The sequence below is a fragment of the Halichoerus grypus genome, chromosome 4, assembly GCF_964656455.1.
Source record: "Halichoerus grypus chromosome 4, mHalGry1.hap1.1, whole genome shotgun sequence".
Lineage (NCBI taxonomy): Eukaryota > Metazoa > Chordata > Mammalia > Carnivora > Phocidae > Halichoerus > Halichoerus grypus.
Genome location: NC_135715.1, coordinates 53,469,215 through 53,496,831, shown reverse-complemented (window position 1 = coordinate 53,496,831; position 27,617 = coordinate 53,469,215). Strand labels below are relative to the sequence as shown.

General features: G+C 38.2%; 1 protein-coding gene and 2 pseudogenes across 5 annotated transcripts in view; 1 reads left to right on the top strand and 2 right to left on the bottom strand.

Annotated features, from left to right (window-relative positions):
* Window positions 1-27,617, top strand: part of ENOX1 (ecto-NOX disulfide-thiol exchanger 1) — a 550,763-nt gene that overhangs the window by 274,424 nt on the left and 248,722 nt on the right. For 4 of the 5 annotated variants that reach the window (XM_078070326.1, XM_078070323.1, XM_078070324.1 and 1 more), the window contains one exon: window positions 24,615-24,761. The exons of the other annotated variant lie outside the window; for it this stretch is intronic. In XM_078070326.1, the coding sequence (XP_077926452.1) occupies window positions 24,674-24,761 (88 nt within the window). In that variant the 5' untranslated portion in view covers window positions 24,615-24,673. The remainder of the gene's footprint in view (window positions 1-24,614; window positions 24,762-27,617) is intronic. 5 annotated transcript variants of the gene reach the window in all.
* On the bottom strand, window positions 714-27,026 carry LOC144381570 (ATP synthase F(0) complex subunit k, mitochondrial pseudogene; annotated as a pseudogene).
* LOC118528920 (L-gulonolactone oxidase pseudogene) lies at window positions 4,171-14,918 on the bottom strand (annotated as a pseudogene).

The following is a 27,617-nucleotide window of genomic DNA, read 5'->3' as shown; positions in this document are numbered from 1 at the left end:
GTTTGCAGGTTTCCTTCCTGCTAAAGTACCTTAGTACTCAGTGAGATCCTTGGAATTACATTAGGAAAATGCTTAATGGTAATTTTGAAAGAACAGGAAGTCTTCATGAGGGGTAAAAAAAAAAAAAAAGTCAAGTGTGGTCTTGAACAGCTAATCAATACTTTAAATGTGCAAATTGTTATTCCCAAATCCAGACTCTAATTATATATTTTTAGCAGCAATGAAAATGTGGCATCCATTAACCATCCCTTAAACCTCACATTCACACCCCATAAGGAAGAAAAGAGTGACTTACATGGATAGTATATGATTGAAACACTCTTTTAAAGCTAGAGGATTCAATATAATTATGTTCAGATAATTCACTTCCATCTGGAAATTACCATCCATTTGCCAAAAGTGCCACTGACTTATCATATCAAGGACAGTCTTTTCTTCTACATTAACTCTCCATTGTTCCTCTTGCTAAAGATGGAAAATAATCAGCCTTGTATATTCTAGGCTCAAAAGTAAGAAAATTGGACTTACAAGAATAAATAGTTCATTCTAATTGCCCAAATTTCTACAGATCTCTCTTTTAAGCCACACAATTTTTAAAATACATTTTTTATTATGAAGTGGTTTAAACCTACAGAAAATGAAAAAGCCTATATATCCACCCCCATATTTTAATATATTTATATATTTATATTATCATATTTGCTTCAGATCTCTTTTTTTTTTCCAGGTTCATAATTTATTGTACAAATTGAGTATCACATGATGAGTTGACATTAGCTTCTCCAGGCATGGGAACTTAACAGATGAGGTGCAGGTTAAAATTCGTTTATGTTGCTTTCGCAGCTGGTGTTTTTTTAGACCTTAACTTGAAGTATAAGATCATCAAAGCAGTGCCTCATCAAAGTGTGTGGCCAGTACACAATTCATTCTACCTGTGAGAGTATAAAAGTTGAAATATTTTTTGATACCGGTGAAATGGAATTGAGCATCAGTTTCTGGACCTGCCATGATTTCAATCTTGCAGAAGGCACCAATTACGCCCTGGATCTCTTTTTTTTAAAGCTAAAAAAAAATCACCGTCCTTCTTCTTCATCCATCCCCAGAAGTAATATGAACACTAATAAAATTATTGTATATTATCCCATTTATATTATGTTATATTATAAATACTGGTTATGGAGGGATAGATGTAGACATATAGATATGTATCCATAACTAATGTAAGTGTGTATCTGTGTGTGTATATATATATATATATATATATATATATATATATATATAGGAGTATTATTTTTAAATGGGTGAGATCATACTGAATTTGTACCTTTGCAACTTGTTTTTCCTCAACATTTTTTTTTTTTTTTAATTATGTTAGTATATGGACATCCGGCACATTCTTAGTAGTTAATTATTATGTAGTCTTCCAAATAAAGTATATCTACCTTCTCACAACAGAGCATTTACCAGGTTTCTTTTTTTTTTTCCATCTTTTTATCATTCACAGTGGACATAGGGGTTTCCTACGTGGTGTGGCTGCATCCTGCCTGTCACTGAATAGGCCCTTGAGAAATATTTCTTCTTTAAATTCTACAACAAAACCTTTTCTTCCTTCTTGTCAGCAAACTTTTCTACCTTGTTCCGTTGTTACTGTTAGATGCGCCTTCATCCTTCCCTCCTGATTTTTCCGACGGGCATTTTCTAATGTGGCTTCACCGGTTCCGTCTCACTCAAAAATAATTATGTCCAAACTGTGAGAAAAGACAGAAGAAATAGAGCAAAGACAGAGAGAATGCAAGAAGGAAGAAGGAATTACTTCCAACCCTTAGACTCTGACCTTCAGCTGGCATCCACGAGAGAAAGTTTTTAAAGTCTATTTGCACAGTTTTTCACACTCCACCATCCCAGGGGTCCCCTAGTTTGGGAGGCCTTTTCTTTTTCATTGGAGCAAGCAAACATTTCCTTTCATCTCTTGGTTTTATAACAACATTAGAAAAATGTGTGATTTTTAAAAAGGTAGATATAATGTTAAAAATTTCCAGATCTAAAGTTAAATATTTGTTTAGTGTCTGCTGCCCTCAAAAAAAGGGGTACTATCAAAAATCCTCAAAGGAATATATATTCGTACTGTTTTAGTATTTAGGGTTATCTTGTGAATGTTTTGCCCAGTGCGTGCTAAATAAATCTTTGTTGAATGGTTGAATGAATAAACAAGGTAATAAATATTTGTAGAGGTTACAGTAATAAATATTTGTAGAGGTTATGTGGTCATTTGACTTGGAGGTATTTTAGCCTTCCTAGTAATCATCTTTCATCTACTAGAATGCTTAGCTTCAACATTTTGACTTCCTGTGATTGAAAACTGAGGTATAAAAACAAATGAAAGATCAGAGTTAACTGAGAGCATTAATTTTTGAGAGTTATTAGAATTAAAGTCTCTGTTTCAGGGTTCCCAGATTATTTAGGGCTGTCAAACCAAGCGTCTACTCCCTTAAAATTGTAAGAGCTGTATGTATTAGAGTTTGGACTACTCTCATATTTGGTTCTGTTTTGTTATTCTAAGGGATTAAAGCTTTTTTTTTTTTTGGTCAATCATATTTTTGTGTATGACTGTGGGCTGACCCAGTTGACACCACTAAAAAAAAAAATGCAACTTTGAAAAATTCAGGAGTAAAAGCAATTATTTCTAGAATTGACAGAACCTTTCCTGGGTTCAATTCTCACTCTTTTTAATTATTTATTCCCTTCAAGATGCTGAAAATTATTATACTGTAAATTATCTTACCACTTGCCAAATGTAATTTTCTATATAAAAAGATTAATAAGTATTGAGAAGTTCCTTTGGTCTCCCTTGCAAGCAATGCTGTGGTCTTTTCTGAAAGTCAAGTCTGTAGGGTTTTTTCCCCCCCTTACCCTTTATTTTTCTCTGTATTTGATGGAGTTCTACTAAGCTAAGATTTGGGCCAAGTTTAGTTTTCAGCAGACTTTTGTACCTGAGTATAAGTCTTCAGAAAATAGAGTTTCTGTCAGGAATTCTGGCACGCATTACCTATAGCGGCTTGCTGGGCCTTACTGCAACATTTGGGCTTTGCTGTATGTCTGGAATCAGCAGGGAAATGCTTTCAATCTTAACTCACACATGTTTTTAAGTGGAACTTATTCTGGTAGTGCAAATATTCCCAATGTGAGATCATTAGGGCTATCTTCTCACATTAAATTATGATTTAGTACCCAGTGTAATGATAGATCTGCCGATGGCCCCAGGTTCTCACTTGGCATATTTGTTAATAAGTGTGGTGGAATTGCAACAAATCACACACTCTTCATCTCGGCAGATCTTACTTTAGAAAATAAAATACCTGCTCTGTCCATCCGTCTGCCGCCAAGGTGTTGCACAGGGACTCCGCTCCAGTTGTCACCTGATCGGTAGCCTTCCTTGCCTTCCTCTTCAGGGTGATTCTCCCAGGGGCTGGAGTGGGACAGCAGGCTTCTGATACCAGCCGAGATGGAGCTGCAGAAGAAAATGAGGAAATGTGTCCAGTACTGATAGGCCTGCTGTCATCCCTTTATATTCCTTTTCCTTTTCTTTTATATCAGAGTCCATAGAATTTTTTTTTTTAATAATTCTTGGTCTTTATTTAAAAGAAGGCAAGGAGTAGGCCCACTCCCCACACATCCCCTGAAATAGACATGTTTGAAGGTCAGGCGATGGGAAGTCAGGTGGACAGACAGAAACTGGAAGAGGGCAGCCCCAGAGCACTTGAGAAACCCTCAAGGGTGTAAGGAGGCAGAGCCCAGTACACATAACAACTGTGCCCAAACACATGTTATTAGGGGCCTGGGAGTCACAGACCCCTAGCTGGCAGGTGGAACCCGTGAATGACCGAATCCCCAACCTCTTAAACAAACATAACATTTTGGGGTTTCTCTATTTTCTGAGAAAACAGAATGTGGTGATTGTAGGTTCAGGAAAAAGGACTGCCACATGTAAATGATGTCCATGGAGACTTGGGTGCTCTTTGCGTGGGGTGGTTGTGAGGATACAGAAGTTAGGAAAACGGGGAGCCCTGCGCAGATCCAAGCTCATGGCTGGGGTTGATGCAGCTGTGGGGGCCGCAGCAGAGGCCGCAGAGAGAGGTCTGCTCCCCTCCGGGCCCGTGGGACATTGAGCCTTCAGCCTCACTGAAGGTGGGCCTGAGGGATGAGATGGGGTGGGCTCATTTCTGCTTCAGTAGAACACCTTCTCCAGGTACGCATTCAGGAACATCCTGGTGGGGTCCAGCTTCTCTTGGATGGCACAGAACTTCGAAAAGGCTGGGCACATTTTCTCAAAGTCCTTCTGGGTGCAGTTGTGGGCCTTGGCCCAGTGGGGCCTGCCCCCGACCTTCCTCATGATGGTCTCGTAGGTCAGCCAGTAGTCCAGCCAGGGCACGTCCTTGCCATAGGGCCTGTACATGATGATGTTCATGTAGCAGCTGTCCCTCTGGAAGCAGGGGCTCAGCAGGATGTCATCCCCGCGGGTGAAGCGGACCTCCATGGGGTAGTGGGCCACCATCTTGGGGTGGGCCTCCAGCGTGGCCTTCAGTTCCAGCAAGCTCTCCTTGGTCTTCTCTCTGGGGATGGCCCAGTCCTGGACATGCTGCTTGAAGTGGCACTTGTAGCTGAAGATCTTGTAGCTGAGGTTGCTGCTCTCCTTCTTCCTGGTGAACAGGAGCCAGAAGAAGCAGCGATTGATCCAGCCCAGCAGGATCGGCAGGAAGGATCCAGAAGGATTGATCCAGAGCAGGAACTCCAGTAAATAGAATCCGATGGCATAGTCCCAAAACCAGTTGGCGGAAGAGGAGGGGGGCTTGTTGGTGTGGTCCTGGTAGATGACGCAGACGTTCTTGCTGTGCGGGAACCACAGGAAGCAAAAATATTCAGATTTCTTCAGGTGGCTGTCCAGGTTGTTAAGAACCTCTTCCAGGGTTGAGGGGGAGGAGATCTCCTGCAGGTGGAACTGGGGCACACACTGCAGGGTGACGGTGAGAATCACTCTCAGGCAGCCCAGGTGCACCCGCGCTGCCTGGAACACCTCTGAGTTGCTGGACTTGGAGCACTCAAGAATGGTCCCGTTGGCCGTCAGCAGGGTCAGCGCCACAAGAAAAGAATGGCTTGGCAGAAAGACAATTGGTCATGATGTTGGATTGTAAGTTTTTTCAAATATAATTTGAGAAAGTATCTGTTAACATTTGAAATGGAATGGAAAAGAGTAAATAATCAATCTGGGTTTTGATTCAGATTAGAGGATCAGCAAGTTCATTTTGAGTAAATTGAAACCTAAATTTGGATTCCTCGGTATAGAAACAACTATGCAACATGTAAAGATAAGTAATGCATTATTCCTGAAAGTGTTGAAGATAAAATTAGTTTAACAAGTCTAGGCAGAAAACAAAACTAATGAGTGTTAGGAACCCAGAAAAATTGTAAATTTCAAGTGTGCTCTTACTACTTGAGATACAGACATAAATAATTAAGGAAGGACAAAGAATTTCAAGGATGCTTGTGAAAGAGACAAAATTAACATGGGGAAATCTCCCTAATCTGGGTGAACCAGAGAGAACACACTTGTTGGAATTACGTGATGTTTAATCCCAAGGATAGTTATATCCTCTCAAGTAAATACAGTAGTAAAAATCTCAGCAACAACAAAAACCCTCTCCATCCTGCTTCTTGAATCCCTAACTTCCTCCTAATAAGATGATCCACACTGGGAGGAATTACAAAAGTTTGGCCTTTTACCATTCTGAGCAATGTATATTAATTTTTTTAAGATTTTATTTATTTATTTGAGAGAGAGAGAGAGTACGAATGGGGGCTGGCAGAGGGAGAGGGAGAAGCAGGCTCCCTGCTGAGTGGGGAGCTCACTGTGGGGCTCGATCCCAAGACCCCAAGATCTTGACCTAAGCAGAAGGTCGATGTTTAACCAACTGAGCCACCCAGGTGCCCCAGCAATGTGTACTAACTTAGAAAACAGTAGATTAACCTAAAGTCAGTGGTAAACTTTGAGTATAGATCTCCTAATATAGTTGTCTGACAAATTTATTACTATTTAAATTAAAAGGGTGTTTTAAAATTACAGGGGTATTGGTGATGAAACCTAGAAAGATGATTTCCAAGTGACTATTTTCATTTACATATAACATTTTATTTCCCCTCAACAGTAAGGTTTCACTCAAGGGGAAGAATAATAAGATATTAAAGCACAGGACACCTGACTCACAGCTTGTGTCTCCACTCAAGAAAGAGGTCATAGAGTATGGACATCCCAGCCCCCCGGCCCAGGAGAGATAAGTGGGAGGAAAATATAAGAGCTGGGAGAGGTGATTGCTAACCAGCTTCCTCTTCCCTATTATCCGAGAATTTGGTGTGCAGCCAGTGTCTCTTTAATTTTATCTTTAGCTTCTCTTGATAGCGTTGGGTTTGTGTGTGTGTGCCCCCGCACTGGAGGTAGGAGAGGGAGTTCCTTTTTAAATAGACACAAGGGAATGACATATTTTTATGAGAAAGACATTTTTCTAAATGTTTCCCTGAAAATATGGACAACATTTGAACAAATACTATAGGTGAAAGTTTTCCAGATTAAAAAGTCTGAGATCATTTCCATTCATTTGAAATGTTTCACACACACAAAGGAGTGCTATTTACTGAACAATGCCATCACTGTTAGAAATTCCATCCTAAATTTTAGCAGAGAAAGTATAATCCCAAAATAAAGATGAGTTGAGGGAATGGAATGTACTTTTCCTTTCATTTAAAAGAATTTCTTTTGTTATTTTAAAATCCTGGGTAAAAATCCATTAATCACAGTTTCTTGGAATTATCATAAGTATTTATATTTGACAACCCCCCAAACAGCAGTCAAAATAAGATGAAAAATTTTCAACATTCTAGAGGTCAGTTTTCTTATTAGAAACATTACTACATTTCAATTTAGTAAAAGATATCACATGAAGAAATTCCACTTGCATTTACAATATCCATTTATAAAAATGTTTATAAGCACAATAGAAAATATCATTTATAAAAATGTATTTTTACTTACACACTTCTCAGCAAAGTAGGCTATAACCCACATAAATTCTGCTGCCTTCTTTCCTGTCTGAGAATTTCTGTAACTTAGGAAAACATGCAGTTGCTTCATCTATTGATTAAAAATGCTAAAACTGTATTTTTAAAGTGAATCTTGAAAAAAGAGGTGGTGGGGTGTAAATGGTACTATTCTCTTCTTTTACTGCACTTAGAACTTTTTTTTCCTAAGATTACCTTACCCAGCTTTATTTTGGTTAGATCCTGGAGGGCAATGCATAGAACTGTGCCGAAAGTAGGCTGTGATTTAAGTGTTTGTTGAGCAAATAAATAAGAAAATTAATTAAAAGTGGCCTACAAGGGTGAATTTCCAAAAACCCCATGACTTCAGTGGGCTAAATACCAGATGGGAAGGGTTTGGGAGACATAATGCTACATGTTCTCGCTTTATGCTTCCTCTCCAAGGACTCACTCTATTTATTGCTGTGGCATCTGGCAGGCTTGCTTTTCTGGGCCCAGCACGCTTCATGCCGTGTGTTAGCATTTTCCTGGAATTTAAAGTCAAGGAAATACCATTTCTAAAAATACGCTTTATGGGTTTTCAAAAATATAGTATTTCCTTTCTACTAGCTCATTCACTTTGAGGTCCTAATAAATGACATTCATGCATAGGAAAAAATCACAGTGAATCTGACTTTATCTATGCAACAAGCATAACAATTGCTTTCGTGAAATGTGCAAACATTGTCCTCCTCTTCTGTTTTTGAGACATTTTAGTTTTGTGGGTTTATGGCCACAGGCACTCTATGCTCACTAAAAATAGTAGATAAAACATTTACTCAGTGCTTATTTATCCCAGGAACTGTTTTTTACATATATGAGCAAGTACATTCCTTTAACAATCCTATATAGAAGGTATTATTTATCACATTACATTTCATAAATAAAGAAATTTAGATTTAGACTATTTAAATAGTTTGCCAAATTCACATGGCTAGTATCTTACAGAGCTGGGATTACTTTCTTTTTTCTTTTGATTTTTTTAACTCATTTATTATTTATTGTGAAAGACTCCATTTTTAAGAATTTTTTCTTTTACATCATTTTATTATGAAAATGTTTAACCATACAGAAAGGTTGAAAGAAATGTATAGTGAACATCCATATACCCACCACTATCATTCCACCCCTCTAGCCACCCACGAATCCATCTTCTTTTTGGATACATTTTAGTAAGTAAGTTATAGACATCACTACCGTTTCCTCAAATATTTTGGTTTATGTATCATTACTAGAATTCATACTTTGTGATTTTTTTTATAATTCTTTTTTTAGGCAAAATATGTATTTACATAAAATACACAGATCTTAAGTGTACATTTCTGTGAGTTCTGACAAATGTGCTCAAATCAGAAAATTCCCTCATACCCCTTCCCAGCAAATCCCCAGCCCTCTTCAACCACCCAGAGTAAATCACTTCTGTTCTAGAACTTCATGTAAACAGAATCATACACCACATACTCTTCTGTGGTGAGTATGTTTTATTACATTATAGTATATTACATCACGTGCCCTCCTTAATGCCCATCACCCAGTTACCCCATTCCCCACTCCCCTCCCCTCCAGCAACCCTCAGTTTTTTTTCCTATGGTTAAGAGTCTCTTATGGTTTGTCTCCCTCTGTGATTACATCTTGTTTTATTTTTCCCTTCCTTCCCCTATGCTTCTCTGTTTTGTTTCTTAAATTCCACATATGAGTGAAACCATATGATAATTGTCTTTCTCTGATTGACTTACTTCACGTAGCATAATATCCTCTAGTTCCATCCACATTGTTGCAAATGGCAGGATTTCATTTTTTTGATGGCTGAGTAATATCCATTGTATATATATATATATATATACCACATCTTTATCCGTTCATCTGTTGGTGGACATCTGGGCTCTTTCCATAGTTTGGCTATTGTGGACATTGCTGCTATAAACATTGGGGTGCAAGTGCCCATTCAGATCACTACATCTGTATCTTTGGGATAAATACCCAGTAGTGCAATTTCTGGGTCGTAGGGTAGCTCTATTTTCAACTTTTTGAGGAACCTCCATACTGTTTTCCAGAGTGGCTGCACCAGCTTGCATTCCCACCAACAATGTAGGAGGGTTCCCCTTTCTCTGCATCCTTGCCAACATCTGTCGTTTCCTAACTTGTTAATTTTAGCCATTCTGACTGGTGTGAGGTGGTATCTCATTGTCATTTTGATTTGTATTTCCCTGATGCCGAATGATGTTGAGCATTTTTTCATGTGTCTGTTGGCCATTTGGATGTCTTCTTTGCAGAAATGTCTGTTCATGTCTTCTGCTCATTTCTTGACTGGATTATTCTTTGGGTGTTGAGTTTGATAAGTTCTTTATAGATTTTGGATACTAACATTTATCTGATAAAACATTTGCTAAAATCTTCTCCCATTCTGTAGGTTGTCTTTTGGTTTTGTTGACTGTTTCCTTTGCAATGCATTTCTATTTTCTGTGGACTGAAATTGTATTCTATAAGTATACCACAGTTCGTTGATCCATTCTTCTGTGGATGGACACCTTTGCTCTTTGCAGGTTTGACTCTTATAAATGAAGTTATTATGAGCATTCCTGAACAAGTCTTTTGGTAAACATAGGCTTTCATTTCTATTAGGTCAATATCAAAGAGTGGAATTTAAGTCATCGTACGTATATATTCAATTTTACAAGAAATTTCCAGGTCTTTGTCCAAAGCAGTTGCACCATTTTATATCCCTACAAACAGTATATGATAGTTGTAGTTGTTCTACATTCTCAACATTTGGTGTTGTCAGTCTTTTAAATTTTAGCCACTCTGATGGGTTTTTAGTGGTACTTCCTTGTTATCTAATATGTATTTTTCTTAATGATTCATATCTGGAAACCTTCTTTATGTGCTTACTGGGCATTCATATATCTTCTTTCATAAAATGTCCATTAAATTATTTTCCCATCTCTATATTGGGTTGTTTGTACTTTTATTTTTGAGGTTTACTATATATAAAATCAGGTACAAACTTTATAACCATTTCTTAACAATTCCACTCTATGGCTTGCCTATTCCTTCTCTTAAGTGATGTCTTCTGATGAGCAGAAGTTTTAATTTTGAGAGATGTAATTTATTGGTGTTTTTCTCTCATGGATATTGTTTTTTTGTATCCTAAAATAACTTTATCCCCAAGGCAAAAAAAAAAAAATCTATGGCTTCCTTAAAGAACTTTATAGTTTTAGCTTTTATGTTTAGATTTATGATCCATATTGAATTAACTTTTGTGTATTATGTGAGGTCCAGGTTGGGTTTATTATTTTCTATATTATAAGATATTAAATTCTTCTAGCCCCGTTTGTTGAAAAGACTTTTCCTTTCCCTAATGGAATGAATGCCTTGATGCTATTCTCAGAAATCAAGAGACCATATAAGTGTGCATCTATTTCTGAGCTTTCTATTCTGTTCCATTGATTTTGTTGCTTTTTATGCTAGTACCACACTGTATTGTTTACCATAGCTTTATAGTTAAGTCTTCAAAGCAGATGGTGTGAGCCTTCCATCTTCGTTCTTCTTTTACAGTATTGGTTTAGATATCCTAGTTTTTATGAAATTTTATATACATTTTAGAATTAGCTTGCCAGTTTCTAAAAAATAATCAGCTTAGTGGGGTTCTGATTGGGAATATGTTGAATCTAAGCCTCAATTTGGGAAGAATTGAGTATCATCAATAATGAACCTTCCAATCCATAAGCATACATTCTTTCTCCATTTATATAGGTCTTTTTTAATATTTCTCAGCAATATTTGGTAGTTTTTAGTATAAAATTGTTATATGCTTCTTGGTTCATATTATTAAGAACTTTAAGTATTTTTAATATTTTAGGTGAAATTTCAATTTTTTATCTCCTAATTGCTTACTGCTAATATATAAAAACTATAATTGTAGTATTATCCTGATACCAAAATAAAGCAAATATAAGAAAGCTACAGACAGATATTCTTTTTTTTTTTATTATTTGACAGAGAGATAGAGAGAGACCACAAGTAGGCAGAATGGCAGGCAGAGGGAGAGGGAGAAGCAGGCTCTCTGCTGAGCAGGGAGCCGGACATGGGGCTCGAACCCAGGACTCCAGAATCATGACCTGAGCCGAAGGCAGCCACTTAGCTGACTGAGCCACCCAGGCACCCGCAGACAGATATTCTTTAGGAATAAAACAACATGTGAAGAGACTCATACACCATGGCCAAGTGGGATTTATCTCAGGAATGTAAGGCTAGTAAAACATTCAAAAGTTAATCAATGTGAGATACCATATTAATAGAAAAAAGGGCAGAAACGATGAGATCATCTCAGTAGACCCAGAAAGAGCATTTGACCAAATACCTTTCATGATAAAACTATTCAACAAACTAGAAAAATAAATAAACTTTCTCAACCTGATAAAGGAGATCTATGAAAAACCCACAACTAACATCATACTTATTGGTGAAGGACTGAAAAAGTTTCCCACCAAAGATGAGGAACAAGACAAGGATGTCTGCTCTTGCCACTTCTATTCAATAATATACTGGGGGTTTTAGCCAAGGCAGTTAGGCAAGAAGAAAGGAAATAAAGAGCATCTGGATTGGAAAGGGACAAATAAAATGAACTCTGTATACAAATGGCACAGTCTTATATAGACAAAATCCTAAGGAATTCACACACACACAAAACTACTGGGGCTAATCAATGAGTGCAGTAGGGCTGCAGGATAGATCAGTATATTAAAACCAGATATATTTCTATATACCAGCAATGAGCAATCTAAAAATGAAATTAAGAAAACAATTCCATTTAAAATAGCATCAAAAATAACAAAATGCTTAGGAATAAACATAACAAAAGAAACATAATACATGGACAGTGAACACTAAAAAAGCATTGTCGAAAAAAAAAGATGACCTAAATAAATAGACACCACATGTTCTTGAAGACTTATGTTGTTAAGATGGCAATCTATGAATGTATGAATATAATGCAAAATATAATCTATATTATATAGATAATAATCTATATTTTTATAGATAATAATATAATCCTATTCTCCCTAACTTTATCTACAAATTCAAAGCAGTCCCTTGTCTCAGCTGGGTTTTTAAAAGAAATTTATAAGATGATTCTAAACTTTCTATGAAATACAGGAGATTCCGAATAACTGAAACAATCTTGTAAAAGAATAGTGTTGGAGAACTCACTCCAGATTTTAAAGCTTACTACAAAACTACAGTAATCAAGACTATATGGTACCAGCAGATTGGATAGACAGATGGGTCAATGGAATAGAATTGAGAGTTCAGAAATAAACCCATATATCTATGGTCAATTGATTTATAGGAATGATGCCAAGACAATTCAATGGGGGAATAATAGTCTTTTCAACAAATAGTGCTGGGACAACTAGATTTTCACATTCAAAGCAGTGATTTGGACTGTTACTCACCCTATACACAAAAATTGACTCAAAATGAATCAAAGATTTAAGTGGAAAAGTTAAAACCATAAAACTTTTATGAGGAAACATAAGTATAAACCTCCATGACCTTGGATTAGGCAGTAGTTTCTTAGATATAACATCAGAAGCATGAATAACAAAAGAAAAAGATAAATTGGTCTTCATTAAAATTAAAAACGTTTGTGCTTCAAAGGACACTATCAAGAAAGTGAAAAGAAAACCTGCAAGATGGGAGAAAATATTTGCAAATTCTATGGATGGTAAACGTCTAGTATCTAGAACATATAAAAAATTCTTGCAACTCAACAATAAAAAGACAAATAATTCAACTTAAAAATGGGGAAAATTGTTGAATAGACATTTCTCCAAAGATATAAAAATGGCAAATAAGCACATGAAAAGATGCTCAACATCATTAGTAATTAGGAAAACACAAATGAAAACCACAATAAAATACCACTTCATACCCACTTGGATTACTAAAATAAAAAAGACAGATGATCCTAAGTGTTGGTGAGGAGGGAGAGATTTGGAACCATTATTCATTTTGGTGGGAATGTAAAATGCTGCAACCACTTTGGAAGAGAGTTTGGCATTTCCTCAAAAAGTTATTCATAGAATTACCATTTGACCTTGCAGTTCTACTCTCAGGTATAGACCCAAGAGAACTGAAAATATATGTTCACACTGGGACGCCTGGGTGGCTCAGTCGGTTAAGCGTCTGCCTTCAGCTCAGGTCATGATCCCAGGGTCCTAGGATCGAGTCCCACATCTAGCTCCTTGCTTAGTAGGGAGCCTGCTTCTCTCTCTGCCTGCAGGTCCCCCTTCTTGTACTCTCACTCTTTTTCTCTCCCGTGCTCTCTCTCTCACAAATAAATAAATAAAATCTTAAAATATATATATATGTTCACACAAAAACTCATACACAAATGTTCATAGCAATATTATTCCTAATAGCTGAAAGTATAGAAAACCCAAACAGCTAATGAATGGATAAACAAAATGTGGCATATACACACAACGGAATATTATTCAGCCAAAAAAGGGAATGAGATACAGATAAATGCTACAATGTGGATGAACCATGTAAACAGATTGCCAAGGGAAAGAAGTCAGACACAAAAGACCCCATATTGCCTAATTCCATTTATGTGGAATGTTCAGACTAGGCAACTGCATGGAGACAGGAAGTAGACTAGTGGTTACCAGGGACTTGGGGGGATGGGGAGTGCGTGCTGATGGTATAGGTTTCCTTTTCAGGTGATGAAAATATTCTGAAATTAGACAACGACGATAGGTGCACAATCTTGTAAATATATCCAAAACCATTGAACTATACACTTAAAAAGGGTGAAATATATGGTATGTGAATTATATCTCAGTATAAAAATAAAACTGTGCCCTGTGATTTTATAAACTTATTTACTAGCTATAATTATTGTTTGGTAGATTTCATAGGATTTTTAAATATAAACTATGCACATAGATACAGTTCTGTTTCTCTCCAATGTTTATCCTCTATTTCTTTTTCTTACTTTATTGTAGTGGTTCACATCTCCTTGGACAGAAGTGGTGAGATTGGGCATCCTTGCCTTGCTCCTGATTTCCTGAGGACCCTTTTATTATATTAAAAATTGAATAAGATTTTAGCTGTAGGATTTTCAGAGATGCTTTTTATCAGATTGGAAAAGTTCTTTTCCATTCCTAGTTGGTTAGTGTTTTATCATAAATGGATGTTTAATTTTTTCAAAAGTTTTTTCATCCATTAAGTGCCTCATACAGTTTTTATTCTTGAATATTTCACTTTATCTTGTACCCAATACCAATGAACTAGACATTGGGATAGACAATGAAGTAGAGGATCCCACAGGAGATTTTCAGGGCTCTGGCTGCATGTGCCAATCCACATTCCTTTGGCTAGAACTAGTTACGTTTACATCTAAATGCAAGGGTTAGTGGGGATTATAGTCTTCCTGTGTGCCTACAAGAAACATGAAATGGTTTGGTGAAAACAGAACAATTACAGTGATGATGATAAAAAAAATAATGCTGTTATATTTCTGTAGCACTATATACTATCTAATTCAAAAGTCCTTTTCATTTTCTATGCTTTGTATTAAAATTCAGCATGTATCTGTCAGTATTCATGTTGGATTGGCTGTTGCCCCGATCTTTTATTCTTTATTCTTCATACATTCCTGGCCTTTTCATCCAGTCCCAAGGTTTTCCATCTTCCTTTTTGGGCTTAAGACCCTGAAATTCACTTCTACAGCTTAGACAACTCTCTTGAAATCCGAACCTCATTCCAGGAAGCCTCTGAAGCATGTCCACATGGATATTCCACTTAAAAGGCCCTAGACGTAGTTATTTCCTTCCCAAACCCTTTCTTCCCAGTGTCTTTTCTAACTCAGATAAAAGCACACTGTGTACCCCATTATTTAATCCACATTCATCTCTGACTTCTCTCTCTCACTTTCCACATCTAATCACTTCTATGCATTAATCTTCTAAAATCTCTCTCAAATTGATTCCTTCTTCTGTATTCCCGTAGCTATGGCAGGTCCTTACCCTCCTGTGTGGAGAATCACAGCATCCTTGCCTCACGGCTCAGCCCTCTTTGAGCCATCTCTCACTCATCTCAGGATAGTGTTTCTAAAAATACAAATATAATTATGGTACTTTTATACATAAAATAACCTAATGACCTTCTCTTACAATGTTTATTTTCAGGCTTTTTCTTCTTATTTTAAAGTAGTGGAAATCTGTTTTCAAAAGAAGGTTCACATGAGAGACTATGGACTCTGAGAAACAAACTGAGGGTTCTAGAGGGGAGGGGGGTGGGAGGATGGGTTAGCCTGGTGATGGGTATTAAGGAGGGCACGTACTGCATGGAGCACTGGGTGTTACACACAAACGATGAATCATGGAACACTACATCAAAAACTAATGATGTAAGGTATGGTGATTAACATAACATAATTTAAAAAAAAAAGAAGGTTCAAATCCTGGAGTTGAACAACAGTAAATGGATGGTGAGAGCCAGGTTTCTCCCTGCCAGGGCATTTTCAGATAAGCAAGGAGGGAAGGCTGGAATGAACCCCTTAGTGCTGGATTAGGGTTGGACATGTCAAATATGAACTCACGTGTAGCCTATGTATATATACAGATGGGCAAGTATAGGAACAATTGTGGTTGTGTGTGTATACCTGGGCTTGAATACCTACACACGTTCTCTAGCTCTTCCTGCTGACAGGGCCTGGGGGCAGAGCTACCCCAGTAGCCCCTAGCACACCAGTGCCCACACACTGGTTTCTAAACATCATGCTCCGGTAAAAGGAACTAGGAATATTTGGAGAAAGTGGCTGGTTCTAGGGCTGAGGCAGTAAAAATAGAATATAAACCTGGAGCAGTTGGTATTCCCTAAAGCAATAAAGCACTCAAAAAACAGAAGAATGGGGGCATGTCAAAGGGATATAAGAGCCGACCTAAAAAAGTTCCTAATGGCCAAGGCTTGAACAATTTGAGCAACAAAATAGATAAAGTGGTATTGGATTACAGTTGAAAGTATAAAATGAAGATACATGAGTTCATCCTAATATAAATAAATGATTGAACAAATTAATAACTGGAATGGAAGGGACAGATCTTCCTTATAAAATAACCACCTAACATAGACAGATGGCTCCCTCCAGGAAGTAAAGTTTACTCTCATCCTTCAATGGGAGCTGAACTTAGTGACTGACTCCCAGTAAGAGAATTTGTGAAGAAGAGAAACAGTAACCTTCCAGAGGAGAATCCTGGTAAACACTAGTCATCAAGGTTAGCATCACAAGTGGTAAGTTTTGTTGATATCATATGCCTCCTGCTATGACACGATGGAAAATATACCTTATCTCTGCAGTATTCCTCCCCAAACCCATAACCCTTGTCTGGTCGTGTGGAAAACAGTAGACAAACCCAAAGTGAGGGACTTCCTCTAAAATAACTGGCTAACATTTCTTGAGACTGTCAAGGTCATGAGTAATGAGGAAAAACTGAGAAACTGTTACACATCAAAAGGGATAAAGAGACATGATGATGAAACGCAATGTGGTGTCTTGGCCTGGATCAGCTAGAGCAGAGAAAGTACATTAGTGGAAAAACTGGTGGAATAGGAATGTAGGCTGGAGTTTAGCTAATAGCAGTGTACCAGTGTTGGTGTCTTGGTTATGACAAATGTGCCACAGTAATATAAAAGATTAATATTAGGGGAAACTAGGTGAGGCATTTACGGGAACTCTCTGTACTATCTTGGCAACTTTTCTGTAAATCTAAAACTAGTTCAAATTTTAAAAGTTATTTGAAAAATTAAGATGGCCCAATATAAAACAGATACTAGCAAAGCTGCTGTGCTTCAAGGAGAGTTGCAGGACACAGAGTCCTGACTCCCTGGCCTCCCCTTCCCTCCACGCCCTCCCCGTCCAACCCCCTCCCTCCCTAGGGCTCTAGGGTTGTCTGGCCCGTGATTTGCAAACAACTACCTATAGAATTAAACCCAAATTCCTTGACACAGGCTTCCAGTGCCCTTTGTATTCTCACCCTTGCCTTCCTCTCCTCCTCATCATCTGTTGATCTCCTGCCTCCTGTATTTATTTCCGTCATATATTCTAAAGGCAATTTCTTTCCTTCAAGCAGACCATGACCTTTGTGTTGATTTTGCCCATGCTGTTCTTTCAGCTTAGAAGATTTTTCTCAAGTTTTTCAGCCTCAAAAATTCTCCATTTTATGCCTTCGATAACATCTGAGAATTCAGCTCAAGAGTCTTCTCCTCTCCAAAGCCTCTAAGGGGAGTGAGGTGCTCTGGAAGTATTTCCACAATAACGTGTCGTCCCTCTTCGCTGTCTGTTTGCGTGCAGCCTTCCTCCAGTGGCTGACAAGCCCCCTAAGGAGAAGTCATTCATCTCTTTGTGCCAAATATCAAGAAGTGCCTAGGACAAAGTAGGTATTCAGTACATGTCACATAAATGGATAAATGGATGGATGGATGGACAGTAGCAAGGTTACTAAAACTAAGTTGTTTCCTTTTTTTGTGGCATTTATATTTATTTGAATCTAGCTGTTATAAAGGTACAAACTCAACATTTTAGTAGGCAAGTTGATTGCAGTTTTCTAGCATAAAAAGAAAAGCACTGGGGCTTGAGGAGTAAGTACCGGCCTTAATTCCACCAGGATGTTTATAAAACATATTGAAGGGGTTTGGATTTTGCTCCTTTAAATAACAAAAAGTCTACATGTTGTGTACTTTACAGTAAATTAAATGGGTGCTGTAATGTTGCCTTTTCAGTCTGCTGGTGTTTGGAGGAGTTGTCAGTAAAGCTGGCTGCATGCATTCATCTTCATTAGCCGTTTTAAAGTGATGTTTTTTGATGCAAGTGGGCCAACTATTCTCAGGCACTTTAATTTGCCAATTATTGTACCCACGGATAAGAACAGATAGTGATTAGTTTCACATTTTGCTCACTGGGCAGCTTAATGTTCTTGTCACCTTACATTGAGTTTTAAATGTGCAAAGTGCAAAGAGTGTCAAATGCTGTTCTCCGACTTGGGGGTGGGAGGGTGGTCATGCCTAGTTACTTGCATTGCTTCTGGATGCAGAAATTAAAGGGCCTTATTGATTAATAAAAGAACAAGATAATATGGCAGAATTCGATCAAGGGAGGGTGTGCGTGTGTATGTGTGTATATAAAGGCTTAGGTGTATCTTTTTATTTTCTTTCACAAAAGCACTGTATGCTAGTTTATAGAATCTGAGCGCTAGTTGATGGCTTAGATTACAACCATTTAAGGAAAGAGAGAAGAATGGTAGGCTTATTTACAAAATAGCATTGAACCTTAATAATTTCCTTCTTTGGATATTCTCAGGCAACACAGGTGACCCAAAACACACAATGAGATGCATCATTTTTTAACGTAATGAATATTCATTGCCTTATACTTTGGACAGTTTTACTCCAGCTGTCCCTCACTACTGCCTTCTTTTTTTTTTTTTTTTTTTAAAGATTTTATTTATTTATTCATGAGAGACAGAGAGAGAGAGAGAGAGGCAGAGGGAGAAGCAGGCTCCCAAGGAGCAGGGAGCCCGATGCGGGACTCGATCCCAGGACGCTGGGATCACGACCTGAGCCGAAGGCAGACGCTCAACCATCTGAGCCACCCAGGCGCCCACTACTGCCTTCTTTTAAAAATTGCTGTAGAAAGGTAGAAAAGTTCCCTTTGGAAAAACCCAAAATCACCCTGGCAGTTTTGTTTGCTGTTCTTTTGCTTAATTGTCTGGGAGTAAATTTGACTTGTTTATGGGAACTAAACCTAGTGCCACAATTAGCAGAAAAGATTATTTAACAGTATAAGAAAGCATGGGACAATGTCAGGCAGGTAGCCTCCCAGACATAAACTTCATTCGCTACCCTCTTGAAGGATCTGTTTGCATATAATGTTGTTCACACCACTGATAACAGAAAATGTATTTAATAACTACTCAGAATTAATATGCTGTAGTATGCATGGCTGCCTAATTTAATTTATCTCTGATTAAGCCTATTATGTTTGAGATCACTTTACAGAAGAGATTTTTTTTTTTTTTTTGCCAGCTGTAAGCTTATTTGAATTGTAATATAAGTTAATAATGTGTGAAATAACCAGTGGTGCCTACTTCTAAATGTTAATTTTGCCAACTGACTTCCTGAGATGATGCATACCCAGATCATTCATTGACATTTAGTTAATATCTCGCATGAAGACCAGACATTGGAATAAATAGGAAAATTAACTATTTTAGGAGGCAAAGACAAATCGAACAGTAGTGCTTTAATCCTGAAATCCAGAGAAAAGGCCATTGCATTATAAAAGTAATTGAAAATCAATGATTGATAATCATATAACATGACAACTAATGTGTAACTTTGGCGTGAGTTCTATTGTAACTGTATTCCTTCAACGTTAAATAATCGTTTGATTGGATAGGGTGGGAACCTCAAGAGTTTGGCAGTGACTGCTGGAGCATTTGCCTTGACGGCTGGGCAGTTAGGTCTCTTCAGTAGGCCTAGCACGAGAGAGGGAAGGGACTTCCACTGCTGCTGTTTGGTGGCTTGTTCCCCAAGCTTGTCTTTATGCCTGTCCCGAACCAGCTATTTCATCCACCAGTCCAGTTCTCATTTTCAGTGTCATGGGTGGTCATCACCAAAAAAATGACTGGGTGATTATGACCCCCTTGCACAACAGTTGGCCTTAGACTGAGCTACGTGCCTCCCTAGATATGGTTTGCATTGTGTAGAATGTGTATATATATTTTCATTAGTTTATTTTACTTTTATTATATTGATATTTGCTTCTTACCTACCCCAGAAGTGTTTTTCTCCCTACTGGGGATGCCTTTCCTGGTTCTAAGTGGAATTCCACTCAGTCCTCAAGGCCTGGTTTAAGCCCTACTTACCACTGCCCAGTGCAGATTTCCCAACTGTCTCAGGCCATAGCCATTTCCTCTTTGATCTCCTCTTGAGGTCGTTGGCTCCATCATTTAGTCACCTTTCATGTGTCACACGGTGAGCTCCCTGAACGCAGAGAACTTGAGTTTTAAACCTTTGTGGCCCCACAGTGCCCAATACAGCTTCTTGTGCACACACACAAAAAAAGTCAATCGATGGTGGTGATTGATGGTCAGAATGAAAATATGACAAGACAGAAACTTATATATCATGATCCTTAAGTGAATAAATGTAAAGTCAGTTTGTGGGTTCTCATTTGTTTGAACTGTGAAATGGAAACATGCATGTAATATTTAAAAAGTCAGAGGCCATAAAGTAGATTTTTCCTTGCTTTGAGTGGCTCTTATTAGACCTATAGTAGGAATCTCAGAATGTATGCAAAGTAGTGTTGTTTAGCCCACGGTAACCTTAGAATCAGCTGGGGAATTTCAAATATATATTCTGATGATTGGGACTCACCTTCAGACCAAGTCAGGGAATAATATCATTTTAAAAAGCTTAACCAGATGATTCTAGAAAGAAGCCAGAACTGAGAACCAATGGTGTAAAGGAAACTTAAAGGTCATTAAATTCATTCATCCATCTGGTGTCTGATTGCTTACTATAGCTGTTTGGCAATGAAAAAAGAGAACTTCTAATAGGGGGATTAAAATTGCAACTTTCTGGGCGCCTGGGTGGCTCAGACTGCCTTCGGCTCAGGTCATGATCCTGGAGTCCCTGGATCGAGTCCCGCATCGGGCTCCCTGCTCGGCAGGGAGTCTGCTTCTCCCTCTGACCCTCCCCCCTCTCATGTACTCACTCTGTCTCATTCTCTCTCTCTCAAATAAATAAATAAAATCTTTAAAAAAAATAAATAAAATTGCAACTTTCTGATGCAGGCATCCAGTCCTTGCTCAGATTACAAACCAAGGTTACCCACTGTTATGGTTTGCCAGAGATTGTCCCAGTTTTAGCCCGGAGAGCCCTACACAGTGGGAAACCCATCAGTCCCACACAAACCAGGATGATTGGCCACCTTACTACCAACACACTCATTCTTTGGATCCTACAATGTTGTTTTTTGATAAATTTCCTTTTGAGAAGGAGGAAAAGTATGCTTTTGAGGCAGAGTATTTAAAGAAAAGATAGAAATAATTAGAACACTTTAAAACCTTAGCAGCCTTGAGGGGAAAGAGACATATCAGGAGAAAAAAGGGAAAACATAGCAACAGGTTATGTTGGAATTCCTGTAATTAAGATGAAGGAGGGGGGTTTATTTCATGTAATTAATTAAAGAACATCAAACTATTCATTCACTTTTATCTCTGCTATGTAGATAAATTAAGAATGATTTTGTAATGTAAGAAGGCATTAAATGAAAAATCCCAAATTTGTAAATAGAATCAACTTAGCTATAAGCTCCTTGAGGATAGTTATTTTTACAAGTAAGAAAACAAAGACTTATTGAAGGCTACATGGAAAGTTACTGACAGAGCATCTGGCTCCCGGATACTTTTTTGGTAGGTTCTTTGGCCTCTTTCCTGCTATATATCCTTTTATTCCCAGCAACAGATAACACAGCCCTTTCCTTTCAGATAAAAGTAATGTTGGTAGGTTGAGAGAAGAAGTGAAAGTGTTGCTTTTTGTTTTTTGGGGTTTTTTTTAAAGTTTTTATTTATCTGACAGAGAGAAACACAGGGAGAGAGGGAACACAAGCAAGGGGAGTGAGAGAGGGAGAAGCAGACTTCCCGCAGAGCAGGGAGCCCGATGCGGGGCTCGATCCCAGGACCCTGGGACCGTGACCTGAGCCGAAGGCAGACCCCTAATGACTGAGCCACCCAGGTGCCCCATAAAAGTGTTTTAGTAACAAATCATTTTAACAGTTTAATTTGTAATTATAGCATTAAGAATTATGCCCATGAAATGCCCATTTGAGTCTTCTGGTATCACGAAGTAGTCCTGTCCTGCCTAAAGATTCATTTGTCCCACAGTCATTTTCCATCCAGGTCCTGTTGATCATGAGCAGCCAGTCCATCACTACCCTGTTGATTCATTTCATTCACTGATTGCCAACATTGCCAGATGTGTCCCAGTAATCTATCTTCGTCACCAAATCAAATCCACTGAATTGGCAGTGGTTCAGTCAGTGCACTGGTGATCAGAGCTATTGATGGTTCCATGCGGATGAGATGTTAACCTGTACTTAGAAATTTCCTTGAAATCATGATAGACTTTCTCCCATAAAAGTTATGTGCTGCTGTAGGAGAAATCATCAATAAATAAAACCTCTGACACATTATATTTTCCTTATCCAGAACATTTAGCTGAGGTCATAAAACTCAGAGAAACATTATAGGATGGGAAGCTGCAGGTCAACTCATTGTCCTTTCCAAAATATGTTAATAAGTAGTACCTGAAAAAAAAAATGGTGATGATCTGTGGGCAAATAAGTTTGTAATACACCAGGTAGAACAAAACCAAACTGGTACCTTGAATGGGGAGATGAACACATATTCCAAAATTACCTAACCTTAGAACTCTTTATCATTAATATCTGGAGGAACTTCATCCAGCCTCCCAATTTTGCTGTTAAATGAACAGTGTCCCCAAAAGGTTAAGGTCCAGAGTCAAATATTATCTTTAATTTTTTTTTCAGGCTCCCTCTTTTCCCCCACTTTCATATTGCTTTCCCTAATCGCCTCTAAGAACTTATCCCCATCTCTCCTCAGTAACTCACAAGTTGCTTCCAACGGACCAGCTTACCAGTGATGTGATGCCTAAGAACAGAACTGAAAACTACGTAGAAAAGATGTACTTCTAGAGAGTTAAAGGTGTCTTCTTATGTTCTGATTTTAATAGCTTTTATTTCTTGGGCACCTAGACTATGTCAGGCTCTTTATATGCATTATGTGATTTAATCCTCATAAAAACCTGCAAAATAGATAATATTATGTCTGTTTTTCCTACTGGGGAGATTGTGAGCTTTCTGAAGATCATACACTCAGTAAGTGGAAGAGTTAGGATTTAAAACAAGGTCAGTCTGACTACAAAGTCTTTCATCTTATCAAGCTCAAAGATTTGATCACAGCTGCATTAGAAGCATTGTTGTTGACAACATACTTACTTTTTTAAAAAGTTATTGGCCCATAATTGAGTTACGGCATAGTATAGAAAGAATTACATAATTTCAGGTAGGCAAATTTGTAAGAAATGTACTAAGGGAAAATAAAAATATATTAAAAGGATAACCAGTAAGTGGACTTAAATTTATTTAGGGAATGAGGTAAAGGAATATATACAATATACATTAGTGCATACATATATGCATGCATTCTGAAACCAAAAATGGATACTTTTCAGGACAGTAAAAGGACAAGAACATAAATGGAAGATAATCTGGGCATGTAATTGTGAAAATTTCTTATCTGGATTGTTTTTGCTGGATAATGGTATTTTTTATATGGATTTTGGGTACATGTTGAATGAATGAATGAATGAATGGAGTTTCACGGTAAACATTTAGTGATTTCATTACTTGAATGCCTTCCAAGTGAGTGATCATTGTTTAGTTATCTTAAAGTCAGATGACTTTCTGCAGTCTCTTCTCTTATTTAATAAAATTACAGCTTTTCTTAAGATAGTTATTTGGGCCAGTCATCTCACTATTTTTTAAAATCCTTTTCTTGATGTCTGTTTCTCTATTTTATTTCCTTCCTCACTCTATCCCTCCATCTCTCCTTCCCCCCTTCCCTCCCTCCCTCCCTCCTGTCATCCCTTCCTCCCTCCCTTCTTTCCTTCCTTCCTGTGTACTAAGAAATTGATGTGGCATCTGCCTCAGGTTGATTATTGGTCCAAACTTCTAGAGCCAAGATAATAATGAGACACTATAAAGTTAAATTCTTAGAGGAGTTCAACTCACTTTGCACAATGATCCCTTGAAAATAATGGAGAGTTAAAATGATTTGGGCAACATCCTCCCTGAAAGCAGTTGTCAAGTGGTTAGTAGTTGATTTTGGGTAACCTAAAATTCTCTGGATAAACAAACTAGACCAGAGTAGAATACATAATAAGTATATAAAACCCAGGAAAAATTTATAAGACTGGAAACCTATGTTCATGGTGAGGAGACAATTATTAAAAAATAATACAAGAAAAATTTCCAAAATGGAACAATAGGAATATCCAGATTTGAAGGGTCCAGAACAATGGATAAGAAAAGATCCTCATTGAGATTCTTTAGTATGAGGCTTCAGAACACCAGGGATTACAAAGAAGATTCTAAAACCTTCCAGAGAAATAAAACAGGTCATATATAAAAGATCAGGAATGCCAATGACATCAGACTCCTCAAGCACCACACTGGAAGCTAGAAGACAGTCCGGCCCTCAGAATGCTGAGGGGGATGACTTTTTACTTAGGATTTAATGACAAGCTTAACTAGCAAGCATGAGAGTAGAATTAAGACGTTTTCAGATGCTCAAGGAAGGTCTCAACGAATTTACCTCCCATGTACCTTTTCTCAGGAAGCTACTAGAGAATGTGCTCTACAAAAATGAGGATGTAATCCAAGAAAGAGGAAGCCATGGGATCCAGGAAACGGGGGACCCAACACAGGCGAGAGGCGCAGGGATTTCGCAAGATGGTGTTAAAAAGAAGCCCCAGGACAACAGGTGGGCGCTGGCCTGGGAAACTGCTAGACCAGACAACTCAATGGGAGGCTCCTCCAGGGAAGAATAGATGTGACAGATTAACTGATGGCGTTGATCATGGGGAAAAAAAAGGTTTTAATAGGGTTTTTATAGTTCATTTGGAAAGTTCAGGAGCAGTTATTAATAGATAGACCAAAAAAAAAAAGAAAGGAAAAACTAAATATTGCACAAGATAGGAAGTGTTTTCTTACACTATGTGGCTTGATAGTAAATAATTATTGTATAGTCATAACAATCTAAACACAGAATTTTGATTCAACCCCAGATTGCTACTTTAACATACTGGAGAGATGTGGGAGGAAGCTTGTTGGGAGGTGGTGATGGTACAAGGATGCTAAATTTTTCTTTGCCTCCTAGTGAGACAGAAGATAATCTCTAAAAATGGTGACTTGAGAAATACCAGTATGTACACATTATTTAAAAATATGGAATCAAATATCAGAATTGGAAGTTAAAAGTAGTTTTTTCTCCTATGGCAGGATTCACCCTCTTTGTGGGGAGGGATGGGTTAGTTACCAGTTAGTCTCTCTCCCCTGGACAAGTGCATAGATTTATCAAACCGAGAGTAACTAACTGGGTGGGCAAAAGCCTTACCCGTTAATAGCGAGCTCACTCTGGCAAATAACTCTCCTTCATAATAAAGCAAACCAAAAAATGTCTCCTCAGAGGAGCAGGAAAGGGGTGGTGGGGACAGGTGACAGAAGGGATGGTTGTTTTTAGTTATAGGCCTTATAGTACCATAATAATACTATGTGCTTTTTTAAACTATAGGCATACATTATTTTGAGAAGTATGAAGTAGGTTTTAAAAATTACTGGCATTAGAAATAGAGGTTGTAAAACCAAAGTGTACAACCCTCCCTTGCTCCCATACACCAAAAAAAAAAAAAAAAAAAAAGAAGAAGCTGATGGTGCCTTTTTGGATCTCTTTCAAAACTGATTTATTTATCCCACATCTAATAACGAAGTAGGGGCCTTAGGACCGTCTGCTGGTCACACTCCAAGCAACTTGCCCGTCATCCACAAGCACACCCCACATTCGGGGTTAAGCTCTACACAGCCACTTCACGGTCCCATGCAGCATCTGTACTCCCCCTCACCTGGGCCTTTGCTCACCTTCCACTCACACGTGTCCACACACACACCCACCCAGTCCCAGAGTCCCCTTGTTCCACTTTACCCGTTTTGTATCTCGGCTCAGATTCCTCTCTGAAGGGTCTTTGAGGGGCCCTGGGTCAGAACATTCTCTCCTTTATTTTAATCCTTGTTGTATTGCCTTTGGCACCACTTACCACAATCCTGGTGTGTTGTGTTTGGTTGTGTTTTGTTTTTTTCTTGTCCTGTCTTTGCTAAAAGGCTAGAAGGTGACAGGGGAGGAGCCATATTGCACTGATATGTATTCGTCCTACAGAGCTTGGCAGAGTGCTGACATAATCCAGGTACTGCCTCAGATAATAATTAAATGAATAAATTAATCTTTCATTAAATGTGGAATCTGTTCAGTCATACAGCCCAGTTAAACATCTGCATCCACATAAATAAATATTACTGGAAGGTAAGGACTTTGTTTGTTTTTGTTTTAGGGAAGCTTATATGCTTTCTCCTAAAGGGGAAGATTGCCTTCAGAGCCCAGAGGGTTAACTGCTCCCTAAATGTTTGCTTCTGCTTCCTTTGTGGGGGATGTATAAAGCTTGTCACCTGGAGGGACAAAGTTTTTCTTTGACTCTGCAAGGAGTCCAGGTAGCCTGGCATTGAGGAAAATTGCAAACAGGATGTCATCCTGACCCCCCCCGCTAGAGGAACTTCTACTGCCTGGTGGACAGTGGCACAGGCTAAGATGAGGCAGGAAAGGGGGGAATACTCAGTGATACCATGAGCACGCAGGGCGAGTGGCACACTGGGACTGACTTACAGCCACAGCTTCTCACACCCAGCTGAATGAAATCCCTTTCTACTTCATCAGGTTCGATGCCACATTCCCCAATCTTTTTATGACCACTGACTGATCATCTTAACAAATTACACAACGGGATTAATCTAGAACATTCCTATATGCAAACAGTGGCATACTGTGGAGCCACTAAAGAGAATGAGGTAGACCTGTTCCGTTCTGATACGGTGAGAGCTTTAACACGTACCAGGGAAAAGTCAGCGTGGAACAGAAGGATCCCCTTCATGTCTTTACTGCGATATCACTGTTTCAGTGAGGTCGTCCTTAACCACTGCGTTGATAATCACAAGCATCCCCTCTCCCGCTTTTGCTCCATTAGCATTAGCCCTATTTGACATACCATATAATTATTTTACTTGTTTGTTTATGATCTATATTCCCTACTGGAATGTAAGGTACATGAGGGCTTCTGTGTGTTTTATTTACTGCTTTTCCCCCCCAGTGCCTTAAAATGACTGTATGAATGAATTTGTATGAAAAAGGGAGTTATTTGCATAGAATCTTATTATTTGTCCAGAATCTCTAGAAGGCTACACAAACCTAACAATAGTTCTCTCTGAGCCGTAGAACTAAGGGCACGTGGGAGGAAGAGTAACTTCTGTTGTATATATCTTACCATTTTCACGCATCACTTCTTAAAATAAAAACACTAGTTTCAGAGGGAGTCCCATTTGCAGTGTTTCTCGAATGGCTATAATAAAATATAAGTTATTTAGTCAGCACCATTTATTTCTGGTCCTGAGATAATGAACACCATTTAGAATTTCCCTTCTTTTCAAAAGTCAAGTTGTAAGTGCCCCATGATTCAGCTCCATGGAGTTTATACTTCATGAAGCTTTTATCAGCCGAGACTTTTTATTTTCCATC